This window comes from Telopea speciosissima, chromosome 3 (genome assembly GCF_018873765.1).
Source record: "Telopea speciosissima isolate NSW1024214 ecotype Mountain lineage chromosome 3, Tspe_v1, whole genome shotgun sequence".
Taxonomy (NCBI): Eukaryota; Viridiplantae; Streptophyta; class Magnoliopsida; order Proteales; family Proteaceae; genus Telopea; species Telopea speciosissima.
Window position 1 is genome coordinate 31,946,437 of NC_057918.1, and position 15,423 is coordinate 31,961,859.

Sequence of the window (15,423 nt, forward strand, 5' to 3'; positions counted from 1 at the left end):
TTTCAGTGTCTGTGTGTTGACCTTGAGTTGAAGGTGATACCATGAAAAATGTAGCCCTTCGAGTTATCTTTACGTCGGCAAAAGAATCAGGCCGATCAGAATTCAAGAGAGAAAATTATGGGCAGTTAAGTAAGCCATTTTTTAACAAGTCCAATGTCTTAAAAAACGTCCTAAAAATAGAAACATGTTTAAAACGAAAATGCTTGCCATTTGCTTTTTCTATTTTACATTACAAACATACGGGCAAAACGTATTTAAAACAGTAAAAAGAAAAAGAACACGGGGGAATACGTTTGCTAACAAAGAGTCAGGGAATTAATTGGTTAGGTAATTCGTAATTGGGTCACGGAAGGAATTAGATGCATGGATAGGCGGATGGCTGCCATTTTATAATAAACCTCAATAGAAATATAAATATATCATTTTTTTAAACGAAATATAATCATTTTTTTTGGTAAACGAAATATAAATAGATCATGGAACATCCATCCCTTACTCAGTCACACTTCCCCAAAAAAATTAATCTGTCTGTTTATTATTATTATATACAAAAAATACCTTTTTAAAGTCAATAACTGGTTAGGAGTACAGGACACAAGGCAGTCTGCGGTGTCAAACTGTCATGTTCCCTCCGTTTTGATCTCTTTCTTCTTTTTCCTGTTTCTTCCACCTCCTCGTCTCTTGTTTTCTCTCAACTTGTTCGTCGACTAATGGCTTCTTCAAGTTCTGGAAGCACCCTCCCGGCCCCAGGTGCCTCTTATCTCTAGTTGCAGAGATTTACAGAAGCGAGAGAAAGAAAGATTGATTGACCAAAGCTGTTCAATTCCTTGTTTCTTTGTCTTCTCTAACTGATACTTATTTGCCTTTCTATCTCTGTTTACAGAAGCCCTGCAGGTGCTTGTCTCTTCGCTCGCGGATGAATCTTCTGTCGTCAGGGAAGCCTCCACGGCTGCTCTTAAGGAGATTGCCGCCCTGTAATAATGAGGCCCTCTCAACCATTATTTCTTCTCTTCTCTTCCCTTCGTCTCTACATCTCCAAGGAATTTGCCTCTTTCGAAACCCTAATCAGTTCGCATTTTGTAGGAATCCGCTTTTAGTTCTTGACTGTTGTTATGCTGTTTCTCGAGGAGGACGTCGGGTACTCTCCCTGTCCGCCTTTGTTTTGGGGGTTCTAACTTGCGTATATACATTTTCATTTATTTACTCAATTTTTTATGGCATTTGTGAACGATAATAGCGTTTTGGGAACATGGCTGGAGTTTTTCAAGTGATGGCATTTGCAATACGTGCTTTGGACAACAAAGACATAGATCCTCCTTTCATGTCAAAGCTCGCCAAGATTGCCACTACAGAAATGATCTCGTCCAAGGTACCTTACTAATTAACTTTTTTTTTGGGGGGGGGGGGGGGGGGAGTTGTTGGCAGTAATCTGTTGTCTATGACATGTAATATATGTTTAAGAAGTGACTTCCCCATCTACAACTGACCTATATTTACACTTCTTTTCATGAAGAGGGCCCTCCCCCCCCCGCCCTGCTCTTCGTGATTGGATTAGGGGTTTGAGAAGTTAAGGGGAAGAATTTAGAGTTTCCTGTTGGAAATTGGAATACTAATTTATTGGCTGTTGTCAGTAATGTTCACTAAAATGGAACTAGCCATAATTTGTCCAGGTTCTGTGTTCAGCATCTGGACTTTCCTATCCCTGTCGTGACCATGTTAGGGACTTGACATAATCACATGAAATTTGAAAAGAGAAAGACTATCAAAATTATGGAAAGAGAAGGGGCTGAGGGGGAGAGGGAACTTACCTACAGTGATTGCTGCTGGGATTCTGGCAACTTCAATGGCTTCTGGCATCATTCAACTTCTCAATTGTAGATCTCAGGTTGATCTGCTGTTTGAATTGTATTTCGGATTATCCACTCATCCACCTTCCAAAAATGTTAAGATTGGCCATTCCAGTAAATACATTCCATTTTTTCTGAGGAAGATTTGCTAACTAATTTAGGAATTCTTAGGTCTAACACTGAGGCTAATAGACGCCTGCTACTTTTTCTACTGAAATTTTAGGTCTGTTACTGTGTTGATATGCATGTCGAAGTGAGTTCTTAAAGCATTTCTTACTGATAGTCGAAGCTGAAGTCAATTGGAGTGGACAAATATGGTACTGGATGGTTTGGAATCAAGTATTTTAGATATTGTTATGATACTGCTGACAAGTGCTATATCCTATAATTTCCTCACAAATGTTACAAGATGCAGGGGTAACATGGTTTTGAAAACTTTACCAGTGGTATCAGTCTGTATCAAACTGATTGAACCGTAGACACGCCATGCATAGGTGGATGAAAGTTTGCTCTATCTGTGCAGTAGTTACAACTTCCAAAGTGGTACTCAAGAACACATCACTACTTCCACTACTAACCCATACCACCTCTTTCACTATCACTAGTAGAGTATCACTCAACAGATCCAAACACAACTCCTTCTCCATCCATATGTTCATAACTCAGGAAAAAAAAAAAAAAATAAAAAAAAAATGAGGCTGTGGTTCTCTTTGGCCTTTGTTATCTTGTATTTGGTTTCTTATTTTTGTCAATAGAATTCTTCTGTAATTTCTAGTTATTTTTGTGTTGCATCACTATAGCACCCTCTGCAGCCTCCTTTGCTACTTTTATTATGGACGATCTAACCTCGAGCATTCAAGACGAGGTCCCTTGGTGTATGCTCTTTGCTGATGATATCGTTCTGGTAGATGAGACAAAAGAAGGGATTAACTCTAAGTTAGAGCTTTGGAGACCAACCTTGGAAACAAGAGGCTTTAAGATTAGTAGAACGAAGACGGAGTATATGATGTGTAATTTCACACTATGATGGATTATGAGATGGTGCGAATTGAGGAAAGAAAGATACCTCAAAGTGACTAGTTTAGATATCTAGGGTTAATCATAAATAAAGAAGGTGATATAGAGGATGATGTTTCACAGAGAATTAAAGTGGGATGGTTGAAATGGAGAGGTGCGTCCGGAGTGCTGTGCGACAGACGTATTTCTTTAAAGCTTAAAGGAAAGTTCTATAGGATTGTTGTACGACCGGCCATGATGTATGGGGCAGAATGTTGGGCAGTTAAAATGCGTCATATTGATAAACTTTGTGTAGCAGAGATGAGAATGTTAAGGCTTAAGATGGATGTGTGGAAAAGCAAGGAAGGATAAAATACGGAATGAACATATAAGAGCGGACTTGGGAGTTGCCCCGATCAATGAAAAGCTCCGAGAGAGTCGTTTAAGGTGGTTTGTTCATATTCACCGGAGGCCTAGGGATGCCGCAATAAGGAGGAGTGATATGATTCCGATTGAAGGAGCTAAAAGAGCTAGGGGCAGACCTAAAATGACCTAGGCGAAGTGCTGAGGAAGGATATGCATAGCCTAGGTCTTGTACCAAGTATGACCTTGGACAGAGCCTATTGGAGGGCAAGGATCCATGTAGCAGACCCCATCTAGCTGAGTTTCTCCTGACATGTTGGGCTGTGCCTCTTTCTTCTTATTATCTTTCATCTATCATTTTCCTATTTGTTTCCCATTTTTCATTTGTCTTTTTCTTTCCTTATTCCTCATCTCTTTTCCCATCTTTTCTTTCCCTTTTTGGTTTGAACTTTGTTTTCCATACTTCGTTATGTTTGGATCCATGTAGCCGACCCCATTAAGTTGGGATAAGGCTGAGTTTGTTTTTGTTGTTGTTGTTGTTTTGTAGACTTGACTAATCAACTAGATGTTGTGGCTTTCTTCAGCGATGGAAATATTAAGTAATAATCAGCCTGGACCCTTCAGAGGCTCCTTCATGAGGGTCACAAAGTGTAGTATCAGACTAACTGGTGTCAGCCATTGTCCTTAGAATATGCTCCTTCCTTGCTGGCTAGATGTTCTATCTTATAGCAAGGTGCAGCCAAAACCTAACTTACTAATTCCTAGGCTGGGCTTATAAAAAATAGAAACTAGGCTAGGCTTTAGGAAATAGAAACCTACGTCTAAAAATTACCCAAGCAGCGGCAGATTTTTTATTTTTTTTTGTACAAAATAAATCCCATTGACCAATTGTATTACTGAAATTTCCCCGATTCAAAATTATTTAAATCTGGTTTGTCATTCTTTCACGGTGCACTGTTCTGATATGACCATGATTCGTTAGAACTTTCCTTGCTAATTCTCTTATGTGGAGGATCATTCTCTCATGCATGGTGAATTGGCCCATCCAATAGCAACATTGGGCTTTTCCTCACTGGATCAGCCAATCAACTTTTGGTTTGTCCAATCCCTTCTGATAGGGATTGGTATAACCATCTAATAGTCCAGGTTCCAGATGACTGGTCAAGGTGTCATCTAACCCCGGAATTTCTAAGCTGGACTGTTAGATGTTGTCAAGGTGTTGCCTAGGCAACAAGGTGGTTTTTGAGGTCCAAAATGACTGGTCACCAAGTTGTCTAGGCACCCAGACTTGAAATTCCCTTGGGGGGGGGGGGCTGGGTGATGCAGAACCCGGGTCACAAAACCCTATTGGGTTTGCCATGGGCCCACCCAAGCATAGTTCAAGAACTCGTTTCGTTTCGGTATTTCGGGCTAACCGAAATATTATATTTTTTCTGGTATGTTTCGATAGGTCATTTCGGTGGGTTTTAGGCCAAGTTAAGGCCTGAAACTTCATGGAAACCCTTTTTTAGGCTATATAAACACATTTAAATGTTCAAATTGCAAAAATAGTCACCCAAAATGGTGTTTTGGATGTGCACCATTGATTGGCAACGTACGGTCGAACCCTAATGTATAACTTAGTTAATTACACATTTACACATACATATTGTACATTAAACAAGTAAATTGACTTGGAACTAAGTTGGAAACATAATGACTCATAAGTTAAGTCATAAATCATAATATTAAGTACATAAGACATCAAGTCAATACCAAGTTAACAAATAACAACTTAAGAGTTAAGATTTAAGAAGATGATATCAAACATTCCAAATCACAATATGTCAATATCCCCAATTGTCCCCTACAAGGCTACAAGTCAAGTAGTCAACTAGTCATCATTCATCTCAAATGTTTACAAATTTGCTAATAATAACTACTCCGCCGTCCAGGATCAACTCCACTCATGGTCCGCTGAAGCCGACGTGTATTGCTCTCCGACTGTAGGACAAATGCATGCCATGTCATAGTCTGGGAGAAGAAGCGAGTGTCGTCATCCACAGTGGCCATGTAAACTGCATCATCAACATGCTGAAGGTAACCTATCCTAGGATATAGGTCACCAAACTGTGAAGAAGTACTACCCACTGATCCACTATGATATGAGTCATATGACGGCTCTAGGAGCATGTACGGGTTGTACGGCTGCGGCTGGTGGGTTGGGTAGCCAGTGTAGGAAAAGAAGTCATCCACAAAAGACGATCCACTATATCCTTGTGAGTTGGAGTCGTACTCAAAATTGGGAATGGATGGAGAAGATATAGGCTGCTGCCCCCAAGGATACTGCCCAGAATGCCCTTCGCCATATGGATGTGAATGAGATGAACTATGCTCTGATTGTGCTGGAGATGGACTGCTGTCTACATGAAAAGATGGGGCATGGAAATGCCCACTCAATCTACTGTCTCTATCGCCAATACTCAGTCCACCAACAGAGTCAGATAGGGCATCAATGTCCATAAGTTCAGCCTGCCTACTAGTACCACTACCATGACCACCAGGACGGGACTGGCCACGCTACTTTCTCGAGTAGGTCGAGGTGGACGATGTGGGCCGTGTGGCTGGTGTGGGGTCGGTGGGGGCATGGATTGCCTCTTGCTGCTCTTGTACCACAAACGGGACTCGAGTTCCCTCATATGCTTGACCACCATCACCATCATCATCACGTCCATCATTACCTTCATCATCACCTCTATCATCACCTCTATCATCACCATCTCCACCACCACCATCTCCACCAGATGACATAGACCAATCTTCATCCTCCTCATCAACACCACCAGTAGGCTGGAACGGTATGGGTGACGCGTCCCGTGCATGTACCTCACCCTCTGCAACTATGAAGTCATCCACATCAGCTTCTATGTGTTCAGCTATCATGGGGTCAGGTCTACCTCCAGGCTGATCTAACACTGGCTCACCTCTATCCCTCACCCAATCAACAATAGGATCTTCATCATCTGACTCGACCTGGAAAATGTTGGCGAGATCGATATTTTCCCTGATATCCTCTTGTCCCATGCGTATGCGTTGCATCTTCAACCTCAAATTATAATGCACATACATTAAGTCAGAGAGACGTTCAGAACCCAATCTATTTGTCCTCTTGGAGTGGATGAGAGAAAATGTACTCCAATTCCGTTCACAGCTAGATGCTGAATATGTCTAGGAGAGAACCTTGATTGCTATTTTTCTTAAATTGTTTGCCGAACCCCCATACAACACCTACCATTCAGCTGCATTACAACAAAAGAAACATGTCACCTTCATTTCAAAAGAATAAGATATTGAATTGAGTAATGACTAATGAAGTAATGACTAATGAGTACCGGCATCACCGCGTGTCCGGCCTTGCTCTGCAGCTTCGGTTCCAAAACTTCCCAATGCATCCCTAAAAGTCTTCAACTATAATCATTTGGAAAATATTTAAAATTAGTAATGACTCATTACTATTTAGTATTGAATTGAGTAATTCCAAATGAATTATAACTTATAAGACTCACCTCATTATTGCATATCGCCTGTAATTTACTATTCGACTCCAACTAGGCAACTACTTCTATGACTGCGTCAATAAGACTATTATTCAACCCAAGCCTATGACTGTATTGGTACTTGGGGTTCAAATAATATGCTGAAATTGACAATACATATTGACTAGTTAGTAATATATCCTTCAAATTAACTTTAAAAGATGTAATTGCATAAAAAACAAAGAGTGTACACTCACCAGCCTTATGCAGTGGATGCATAAGTTGATTTTCCCAGCGCTCCTTGATAATTTTGAGAAAGTGTTTGGTACCTCGTGGATTTGCATTATAAACACATTCATTCATCAAGTCTATGGCAGCATATAGATGTGGCATGGTTGGTCCCTTGAGAGCGAGAATCAACTATATGCAAAACCTTGACCACCGGTCCAGAGTTGTACCACTTTATGCAACTTAGACCAAAAGTCATCTCGATGAAATTGTAGCTTGTGCTTCCCTACCACCATAGGTATTGGACCCATTCAGTTGAACCGGTCTTGAAGCAAACATTGATCTCATCCGAGACTTCTTGGTCTCTATACTCTTGAGTGCAATGTAGTTGGTGGCGAATCTAGTTATGCCTGGCCTCACTAAGTCACCCCCACACTTCTCCCTCAAGAGGTTTAGTGCAAACCCATGGTTGTAGACAAAGTTGGTCATTTGCCTTGCCTCTTCCACAACATGTTGTACCAATTTGATCTTTCCCATGTCCTTCAACATGAGGTCTATACAATGGGCAGCACATGGAGTCCAAAACAACTGGTACTTATTGTTTTGCATCAACCTCTCACCGGTACTCTTGTAGTTGCTTCCGTTGTCCGTTACAATTTGGACAATGTTCCCCACTCCGAAATCTTCTACCACTTCCTTCAGCAATTTGTAGATATACTTTGCATCCTTTTTCTCCTTGGATGCATCAACAGACTTCAGAAAGACTGTCATCTCATCACAATACACCATAAAGTTGATGATGGACTTTCTTGTAGGACCAGTCCAACCATCACACATTATGGTCACCCCATAGTTCTCCCACAACCCCCTCATTTCATTGATGTAGTCTTCAAGCTCTCTTTTCTGCTGGGGCAAATACACATTCATAATCTCATATGGGGTGGGCCCCTTATACCCTGGGCCAGCCTCAGCAATGGAATCTATCATAGTCTGATAAAAGGGGCCTTGTCTTTGTGTTTCCGGGATGGTATGGTATAACATCCAATTAGCTATAGATTCCTTCACCATCCCCTTTGATTTTTCCATGCTCCCTTGATTTTTGGTTGTTTGTTGCCTTTCTTTCTATAAACACCAGGTGCTTGGTGAAGTACTGGGTCATCTTGTGGTGGTTGAGGTGGAGGGGGAGCTGCCCTCGTACTCAGTGATCTCCTAAAGGGATTAGGCAACCCACCTCCTCCACTTGTACCTGCTCCTCCACTACCACTAGCACCAGCTCCTCCACTGCCACCTACTCTCTGTCTCTCGACTCTCTCCTAATCCTCATGATAACTGGCTCTGCTCATTATCTGTGCTCGTCTCCAATCCCTAGCCTCTCGCTCAGTCTCTATATCATCAGGAACATAGACATCATCACTATCATCATCATCATCATCACGATGGCTTGATTGGCCTCCCGTTGTACACCTCACTGCTTCCTCAAGATCTACTTTTGCCTTCTCCCTCTGAGCCGTCCTCTTACTCCCTCCCTTCATGTAATCAATAACAACCCTAGATACCTCCACAGGGACCATATGACATGCGACCACTTCAGGAGAATTCCCAGCTAGATGTTGTTTGAGTCTAGTGGCATCACCTCCCAAAAACTGCATGTGACAATAGTTGCATTGGGATTTTCTTTTATCCCCATTAATTGGAGTGCCATGCAACCATGCAATGCCACCCCTAGTGCGCCTGGGTGTGCTTCCCTCCCCCTGGGTCTGGGCCGGCTGCCTCTGCCCCTCTTGCCTCTGGCTCTGTCGTTTACCACGGTTCGCCATAATCGGACTAGTTTACTGTTGCATGAATAAAAGACAATTCATTAATCACTGAAGCATATCAATTATTTTAGTTTAAATGTTTAAGAATTAAGATTTAAGAGCACTAACACAAGTATATAAGTATATAACTATTTAGTATTTTTTCCCTAACCCTCATATTTTTCTCATATTTAAAAACAATTTTTAAAAATATTTTTCAAATAAATATTGGCCTAGCACAACCAAAATCGAAAAGATATGTAAATGGGCAGCAAATAAGAAGTATTTACAATTTACTTTTATATTTTTCAGTAATTTTAAAACAAAAACCTCATATTTTTTCTTATTTTTTGCTATTTTTTTGAATTTTTTAAATATTTTTTATAATTTTCAAAAATTAAAATAATTAATTATTGGCAGAAAAATATTTTTGACACCATGAGGCCATAGATCGGCCAATGGTGTCTAACATATATTTAATTCATCACCATACAATATACATAACCCCTATTATTTTTTGATTTTTGTTGTAAATAAATCCAATTTTTGAAGTAGAAAAATAAATAAATAATATATACACCAAAAAAAAATTTCGACACCGTGAAGTCGTAGATCGGCTTCCGGTGTCTAACATATATTTATTTCATCACAAACAAACATGTTGATCATGCATTTCCCTAAAAAAAATCAATTTTGAGAATATAGTTTTACCTGGAATAGTAGAAAGGCTTCACAGATGTGCTAAGAAGTTTGTTCTCCAAGTGATTCCGGCGTAGATGCGGCAAGGATTCAAGTGGGAAGTGGAAGATTGAAGAAGAAATGAACAAAAACCTTCAAAAACCAAACAAAAGTGCCAAAGGAGGAAAAATGCTCTTTGTTTCCCAGTCTCGGTCGAAATTTTGACCGAGACTGTCGAAACATGGTATTTTATATAAAGCAATTTCCCGAGATTTTTTTGAGATTTTGAAAAAATCTCGAAATATCTTGAAATCTCGAGAATTTCGATCGAAATTTTGTATTTTTTTGATTCAAGGGGCCATTTCGTTTCGAGGGGGTCGAAATTCTCGAAATCTCGATCGAGATTTTGCGAGATTTTGAACTATGCACCCAAGTACCAAGTAGCCAATAGTAGGAAGATAATCGCAAAAATGTAAATATACCATGTGTAGCAAATGGGCTGGTGGCAGAATTGTAATTAACCAAGGTATTAGAGGGGGTAATTGATATGTTAAAGAAGTGGGGACACGAAGGGGATTACTATTTATTAAGTAGGGACAAACTTGGATTTAACAAGAAGCATTAGGGTATTTATGGCATTACGACATAATCCCTCTTGAATAAACAAGCCTGTTAGAAGTTGTCCCGTGGAAGTGTTCCTATCGTAGTATATTAGGTTTCTTTGTTTGTTTTTACTTTTATGTCTTGTATGTTAAGTAGTTGTGTTAGGTATAGGGGTGTAAATGAATAGCCGAAATCCGTTTCCGTATCCGTGTTCGTATCCGTTTAGCACTATCCTAATCCGTCCGAAAGCTAAACGGATGCGGATACGGATAGGCTATAGCTATCCGAAAAGCTATATTTACATGTAAACGGATAAAATATCCGATCCGTATCCGTTTAGCACTATCCGAATCCGTCCGATAGCTAATCGGATGCGGATGCGGATATAGCACTATCCGAGCCGAATCCGATCCGTTTACAGCCCTAGTTAGGTAGGCAACTAGTCTTGTAGTCTAAGTTTTAGATTAAGACTAGGATTTATTTCCTGTTTTGACTATGATTCACAAAGTATAAATAAAGCTTGATAGCCCACGATAGAATTCATTGAATCTATCGTGGCTCTCTTCTCCCCCCATCGTCTTCTTCTTCTCTCCTTCAATCTCTTATATTGACTGGTTGTTACTCTCTATATTGTCGCATGGTATTAGAGCACTAATAATCAGTTATCCATTTCGATCACACTTTGTTTTGATAGTCCATTTGTTGAAGTTTTGAGTATTAGGGGCAGAATTGTCCTCTGCCCTTATTATTTCTTTTTATATTCTGTTTTAGGCTTTATTTGTATCAGTTTTAAGTACAGGGGTATTTCTGTACTTTTGATTATTAATTCATCATTAATATATTAAGGGGGAGGCAGCCAAGATTGAAGACCGAAAACCTTTACTGCAGGCTGTCTCCCCCATTGGGATTGCAGCTCTCCTTCTTCTCTTCTCTTCTTTTCTTCTATTTTCTTCAAGTTTGATTACAGGATTCTTGTTCTCTAACATGGTATCAGAGCTTCTGTAATCAGACCTGGTCTTTTTCCTTCCCTCTCTGCTGGTCTTCTTCTCGGTTTTATCTCCAGTGGGTGTGCAGCCACTTATTGCTGCCTCTACCATGAAGTGAGCACTTCTTATCTTATTTATGAAATGCTATCTATCTATCTACTACAGTTCCAATGCCTGGAGATTGAAGATTGTCCTCTCAAAACCCTGGATTCGATTTTCATGAAAACCCTGACTGTTCTATAAAATCAATTTCTTTGGTTGTTGGACGGTTGATGACTACATTCTAATGTTTCGTGGATCAACTCTTCTTATTGTTGATGCCTACTACACCTGCTGAAGATTGAGGAGCTTCTACTACAGGTTCATCGATTTTTGGTGTTTTTCTCAAAATGCTGACCAATCAATATTATGAGGTTGGTGTTTGTAAGAACCATGGATTCCGAAAAATCCAAATTCCGCCCGACAGGGGATTGGTTCTCGATGTGCGAACCAGATCTCACCGGTGAACCCTAAAGCAATGACCCTGATCCCTCCTAAGAGGGTAAACGGGTCAGTAGGAAGCTGGGGAGAGACTAACTAACTCAATGGATAAGGTCGGGGTCTACCCAGATCATCGGGTAAGTGTCAGGTTACGGACTGGGAAGGTGTTAGGCACCCAGTCCACCCGGCTCAGAGCCGATCATCCTTCTTTTGACCATTGACACTCATGGGCATTCTCACTCCTTCGCACACGTTCTAATTCTACCCAAGATAGGTTTTAGAAATTCATTTGGAATCCCTTGAACCCAATCCGAAATTGATTTGAATTTGGGGAGGATTTATTTAATCCTAAATGGTGAACTAAAATGCACTCATGGGCCCAAACTCTCCACTCGATCCACATCAGGTTAATGGGTCAATGCCCAAACCCAAGTCAAGGTCAATTGGCTTCCAATCAAAATGGGCCCAAATTAGGAATATGGCCCAAACCCACAACTCAACTAAATCTCATTTAAATTCTCTTACAATTCATGGATCCGGGTGCTGCAATGACCCGAGCTCAGCTCAAAGAAATCCAAACGAATATTGGATGGACAAATGGTTGAGTCATTGCAACCCTTGAACCCAAATCATGAAAGGGATCACGTCCAAATCCTATATACTCTGATTTAATCCCATTTAATTAAATGATTCAGCAATCAAGAAAGCCCAACCCACAAACACGGTCTAATTCAAGAATTAGCTCATAAAACTCAAAGCCATAGACCGGTAAACCAGTCGGACAACTAAAATAACCCCAACTCAAGACTCAAAATGGCACAAAGAATCAACAGGGAAGAGAATGATTATAGCAGAATTTCCTTTATCCATCAAAATTAAACTTGACACAAAGCAATCCAATCGGCAACCGATCAACACAACAAAACTAAGAATTATGGGGATGGGGTCATGCATCATGTGACTTTTCAAAAATAAATTCCACCAACCAATGAACACAATCCCACATATTACAGCATGAACTCATGGAACATGGCAGCAAATATCATACACAGCAGAGAGAACTAGAAGCAGGGGATTATGGCTCAAAACTGAAAATAGATATAGCAAGAGGCTAACAGGGGTGAGGGCATGGCAATTCACATATATCTAAAGAAAGTAAGCAAAAGGAATTGGGAATAGGGATTCACCTGGGGTCTTCTTGGAGCTCCCAATGCAATCGGCAGTTGGTAATGATCACAAACCAGAGAGGGTGGGGATTATTACAAATTGGGGAAATAAAATGGGGGAAGGGAGTTATTACGATTGATAACAAAAAAAAGCCAAATCAAACAAGGGGGAGGGATTTTAATTACAACCCATTAAAGAGAATAAACAAAGCAAGAATAGAATAAGGAAAATTAAAATCGCAGCAGCAGAGGCTCCACAATTGCACTTGCTCATGCACCAGTGAGATTGAGCTTTGGCCGAATCCCCATGGCTGTTGCAGATTCCCTCCCCAATCAAGTATTCGCTAGTTCTAATGTGATCGGAGGTGGAGATGAAATGGAGGAAGAATAAAAAGGAAAGGTTTAATGGAAGATTACAAAAGAAGATGGGGCGGTAAGGTTTTAGGTGTGAAAAGAAATGAAAGAAAAAGGGTGGAAAGAGATGAAGATGATGCAACAACAGTGGGCTGGATTCCTCTCCGGCTCAGAGAAGTCCACGACTTCACTGTCTCAGATCCTTTTCATTCCCTCCTCCTTTTTCACTCTGTTTTGCTCTCTATCTTTCCCTCTCTATCTCTCTCTATTCTCTCCGTTTTTCTGCTCTCTGTTCCTTCCTTTTTGCTCTCTGTTTTTCTGCTACACTGTGTCTCCTCTCTTTTTTTCTCTCTATTCTCTCCGTTTTTCTGCTCTCTGTTCCTTCCATTTTGCTCTCTGTTTTTTCCTTTTCTCACTCTCTCTGGTTTTCCCTCCTTCCTCTCCGTCCTTTCCAATGACGAGACCCTTCTCTTTTCGAATTCTTTTTTTTTTTTTTGCCTTGCTGTTTTTCTCTCTCCCCCCCTAGAGAATGACGGCTGCTCCCCCCTTTCAAACATTCCCTTCTTTTCTTTTTAAAGCCCCTATCTAGGGTTTAGGCTTTTACTGTTTTACCCCTTTTCCAACCTAGGTCTAGATCTTCTTTCTTCTTTTACTTTCCCATTTTACCCCTCTTAGGTTTTAGATATCTTCTTTTAGAAGCTTTCCCCATTTTACCCACCTCTTTCTTTTTAATTGCCTTTAGATGCCATGTGGCATCTCTGTATGGACTTGGCACCAATGGGCTTTTCCATGGGCCAAGTACACACATTCTCTCTCCTTCTTTCTTTTCTATTTTTACCTTTTAACCCTCCCCCTCTTAAAGTTTATTTCTTCTTCTTCTCTCCTTTTTTGTGATATCCTATTTTGCCCCTGCCAGGCCACAACCTCAATGGGCCGGGGTTTAGGCAGTCTATTTTTTTATTTTATTATTTCTTGGTATCTGAGACAGAGGTCGCCGGTACTCCGTGTGTCATCATCGCCAGGGAGGGGTGACAAAAATCAGGTGTCTACAGTGTTATTTTGGGTTATGCTTTGGGATGTCTGATTGCTCTCCCCACTGGTGATTATTTTTGTTGGTTTGGATTCATTACTTGCTCTCTTGACCGTCTCTGCTGAATTTTCTGGTCCTTCATCAAATTCGGGCTTTTGCACAACCCTGTCTTGTATCGTTTTTGCTGTTGTTGGTGATTGTGGTTGTGGTTAAATTTATTTTTTGGCAATTTCACTTACTATGACTGAGGTCAAGCCTACCACCGATACAGTTAATGTTCAGATTACTTCTACTAAATTGAAAGGTAGCTCTACTTACTTGTTATGGGCTCAAGCTGTTCGTGTTTATATTATTGCCAAAGACAAGCTTTGTTACATTACTTCTGTTCCTCCTGCTTTTGATTCTAAGGACTACAATGAGTGGGTCCAGGATAATGTTGTTTTGCAGATCTGGTTGTGGAATAGTATGGAGCTAGATGTGGCTGCCAACGTCATGTTTCACACACAGCCAAGGGTATGTGGGATGACCTCAAGGAGATGTATTCTTTCTACCCAAAAAAAAAGGAGATGTATTCTCAGGAGAAGAATATGACTCGTATATATGACCTGTATGAGAAGTTGTTCTCTTTTCGGCAATCAGACAGTCTCTACAAGAATACTACAATATCTTTAAGGGCATGATTGAGGAGCTGAATGTATTTCAGCCTATTATTACTGATGTTGAGAAACTCCAGTCTCAACGGAATGAGTTCTATGTATCTTTCGTCCTTGCTGGTTTGAATCCTACTCTGAAGGCCGTAAAGGGCCACTTGTTAGCTGGGGAGACTGTCCCTACTCTCAATGACATTTTCTTCAGACTGCAGCGCATGGTTCCTCTTGCAAAATCTGAATCCTTATTTAAGGATAATTCTACCTTTAATGCTAGCCATGGCCATGGCCGTGGTCGTTCTTTTGGTGGAGGCCATGGTTCAGGAGGGCGTAGTAATGCTGGCCAGCAAGGTGATCGTCCTCCTAGACAGTGCTCCTATTGTGGCAAGCCCAATCATACCATTGATACTTGCTGGGCCAAGCATGGCAAACCCGAATGGGCTAAACAGTTGGCAAATCATGCATACTTTGATGATGGTTCTGAAACAGTACCTCCCATTGACTCTAAATCTGGTCCACCTACTAGTGATGGTTCTTCCTCCAACCTTCGTGATGAGTTCAACAATTGATGCGTCATTTACAGAGTCTTGAGACATCCACTTCTACATCCACTGGGGCATCTTCTTCTGCTGCTACTTTGGCCCATGCAGGTACACCGGCTTTCCTTACTACTACTTCTACACCCTGGATCATTGATTCAGCTGCCTCTACTCATATGATTGGTAAGTCTTCTG

The 15,423-nt window shown here is 40.7% G+C and overlaps 1 protein-coding gene across 3 annotated transcripts in view; it reads left to right on the forward strand.

Moving 5' to 3' along the window:
- Window positions 1-626: 626 nt before the first annotated feature.
- LOC122653750 (protein SHOOT GRAVITROPISM 6) overlaps window positions 627-15,423 on the forward strand; it is a 177,548-nt gene continuing 162,751 nt past the window's right edge. For all 3 annotated transcript variants that reach the window (XM_043847686.1, XM_043847687.1, XM_043847688.1), the window contains exons 1-4: window positions 627-750; window positions 884-974; window positions 1,084-1,138; window positions 1,238-1,369. In XM_043847686.1, coding sequence (XP_043703621.1) covers window positions 711-750; window positions 884-974; window positions 1,084-1,138; window positions 1,238-1,369 — 318 coding nt within the window. In that variant the 5' untranslated portion in view covers window positions 627-710. The remainder of the gene's footprint in view (window positions 751-883; window positions 975-1,083; window positions 1,139-1,237; window positions 1,370-15,423) is intronic.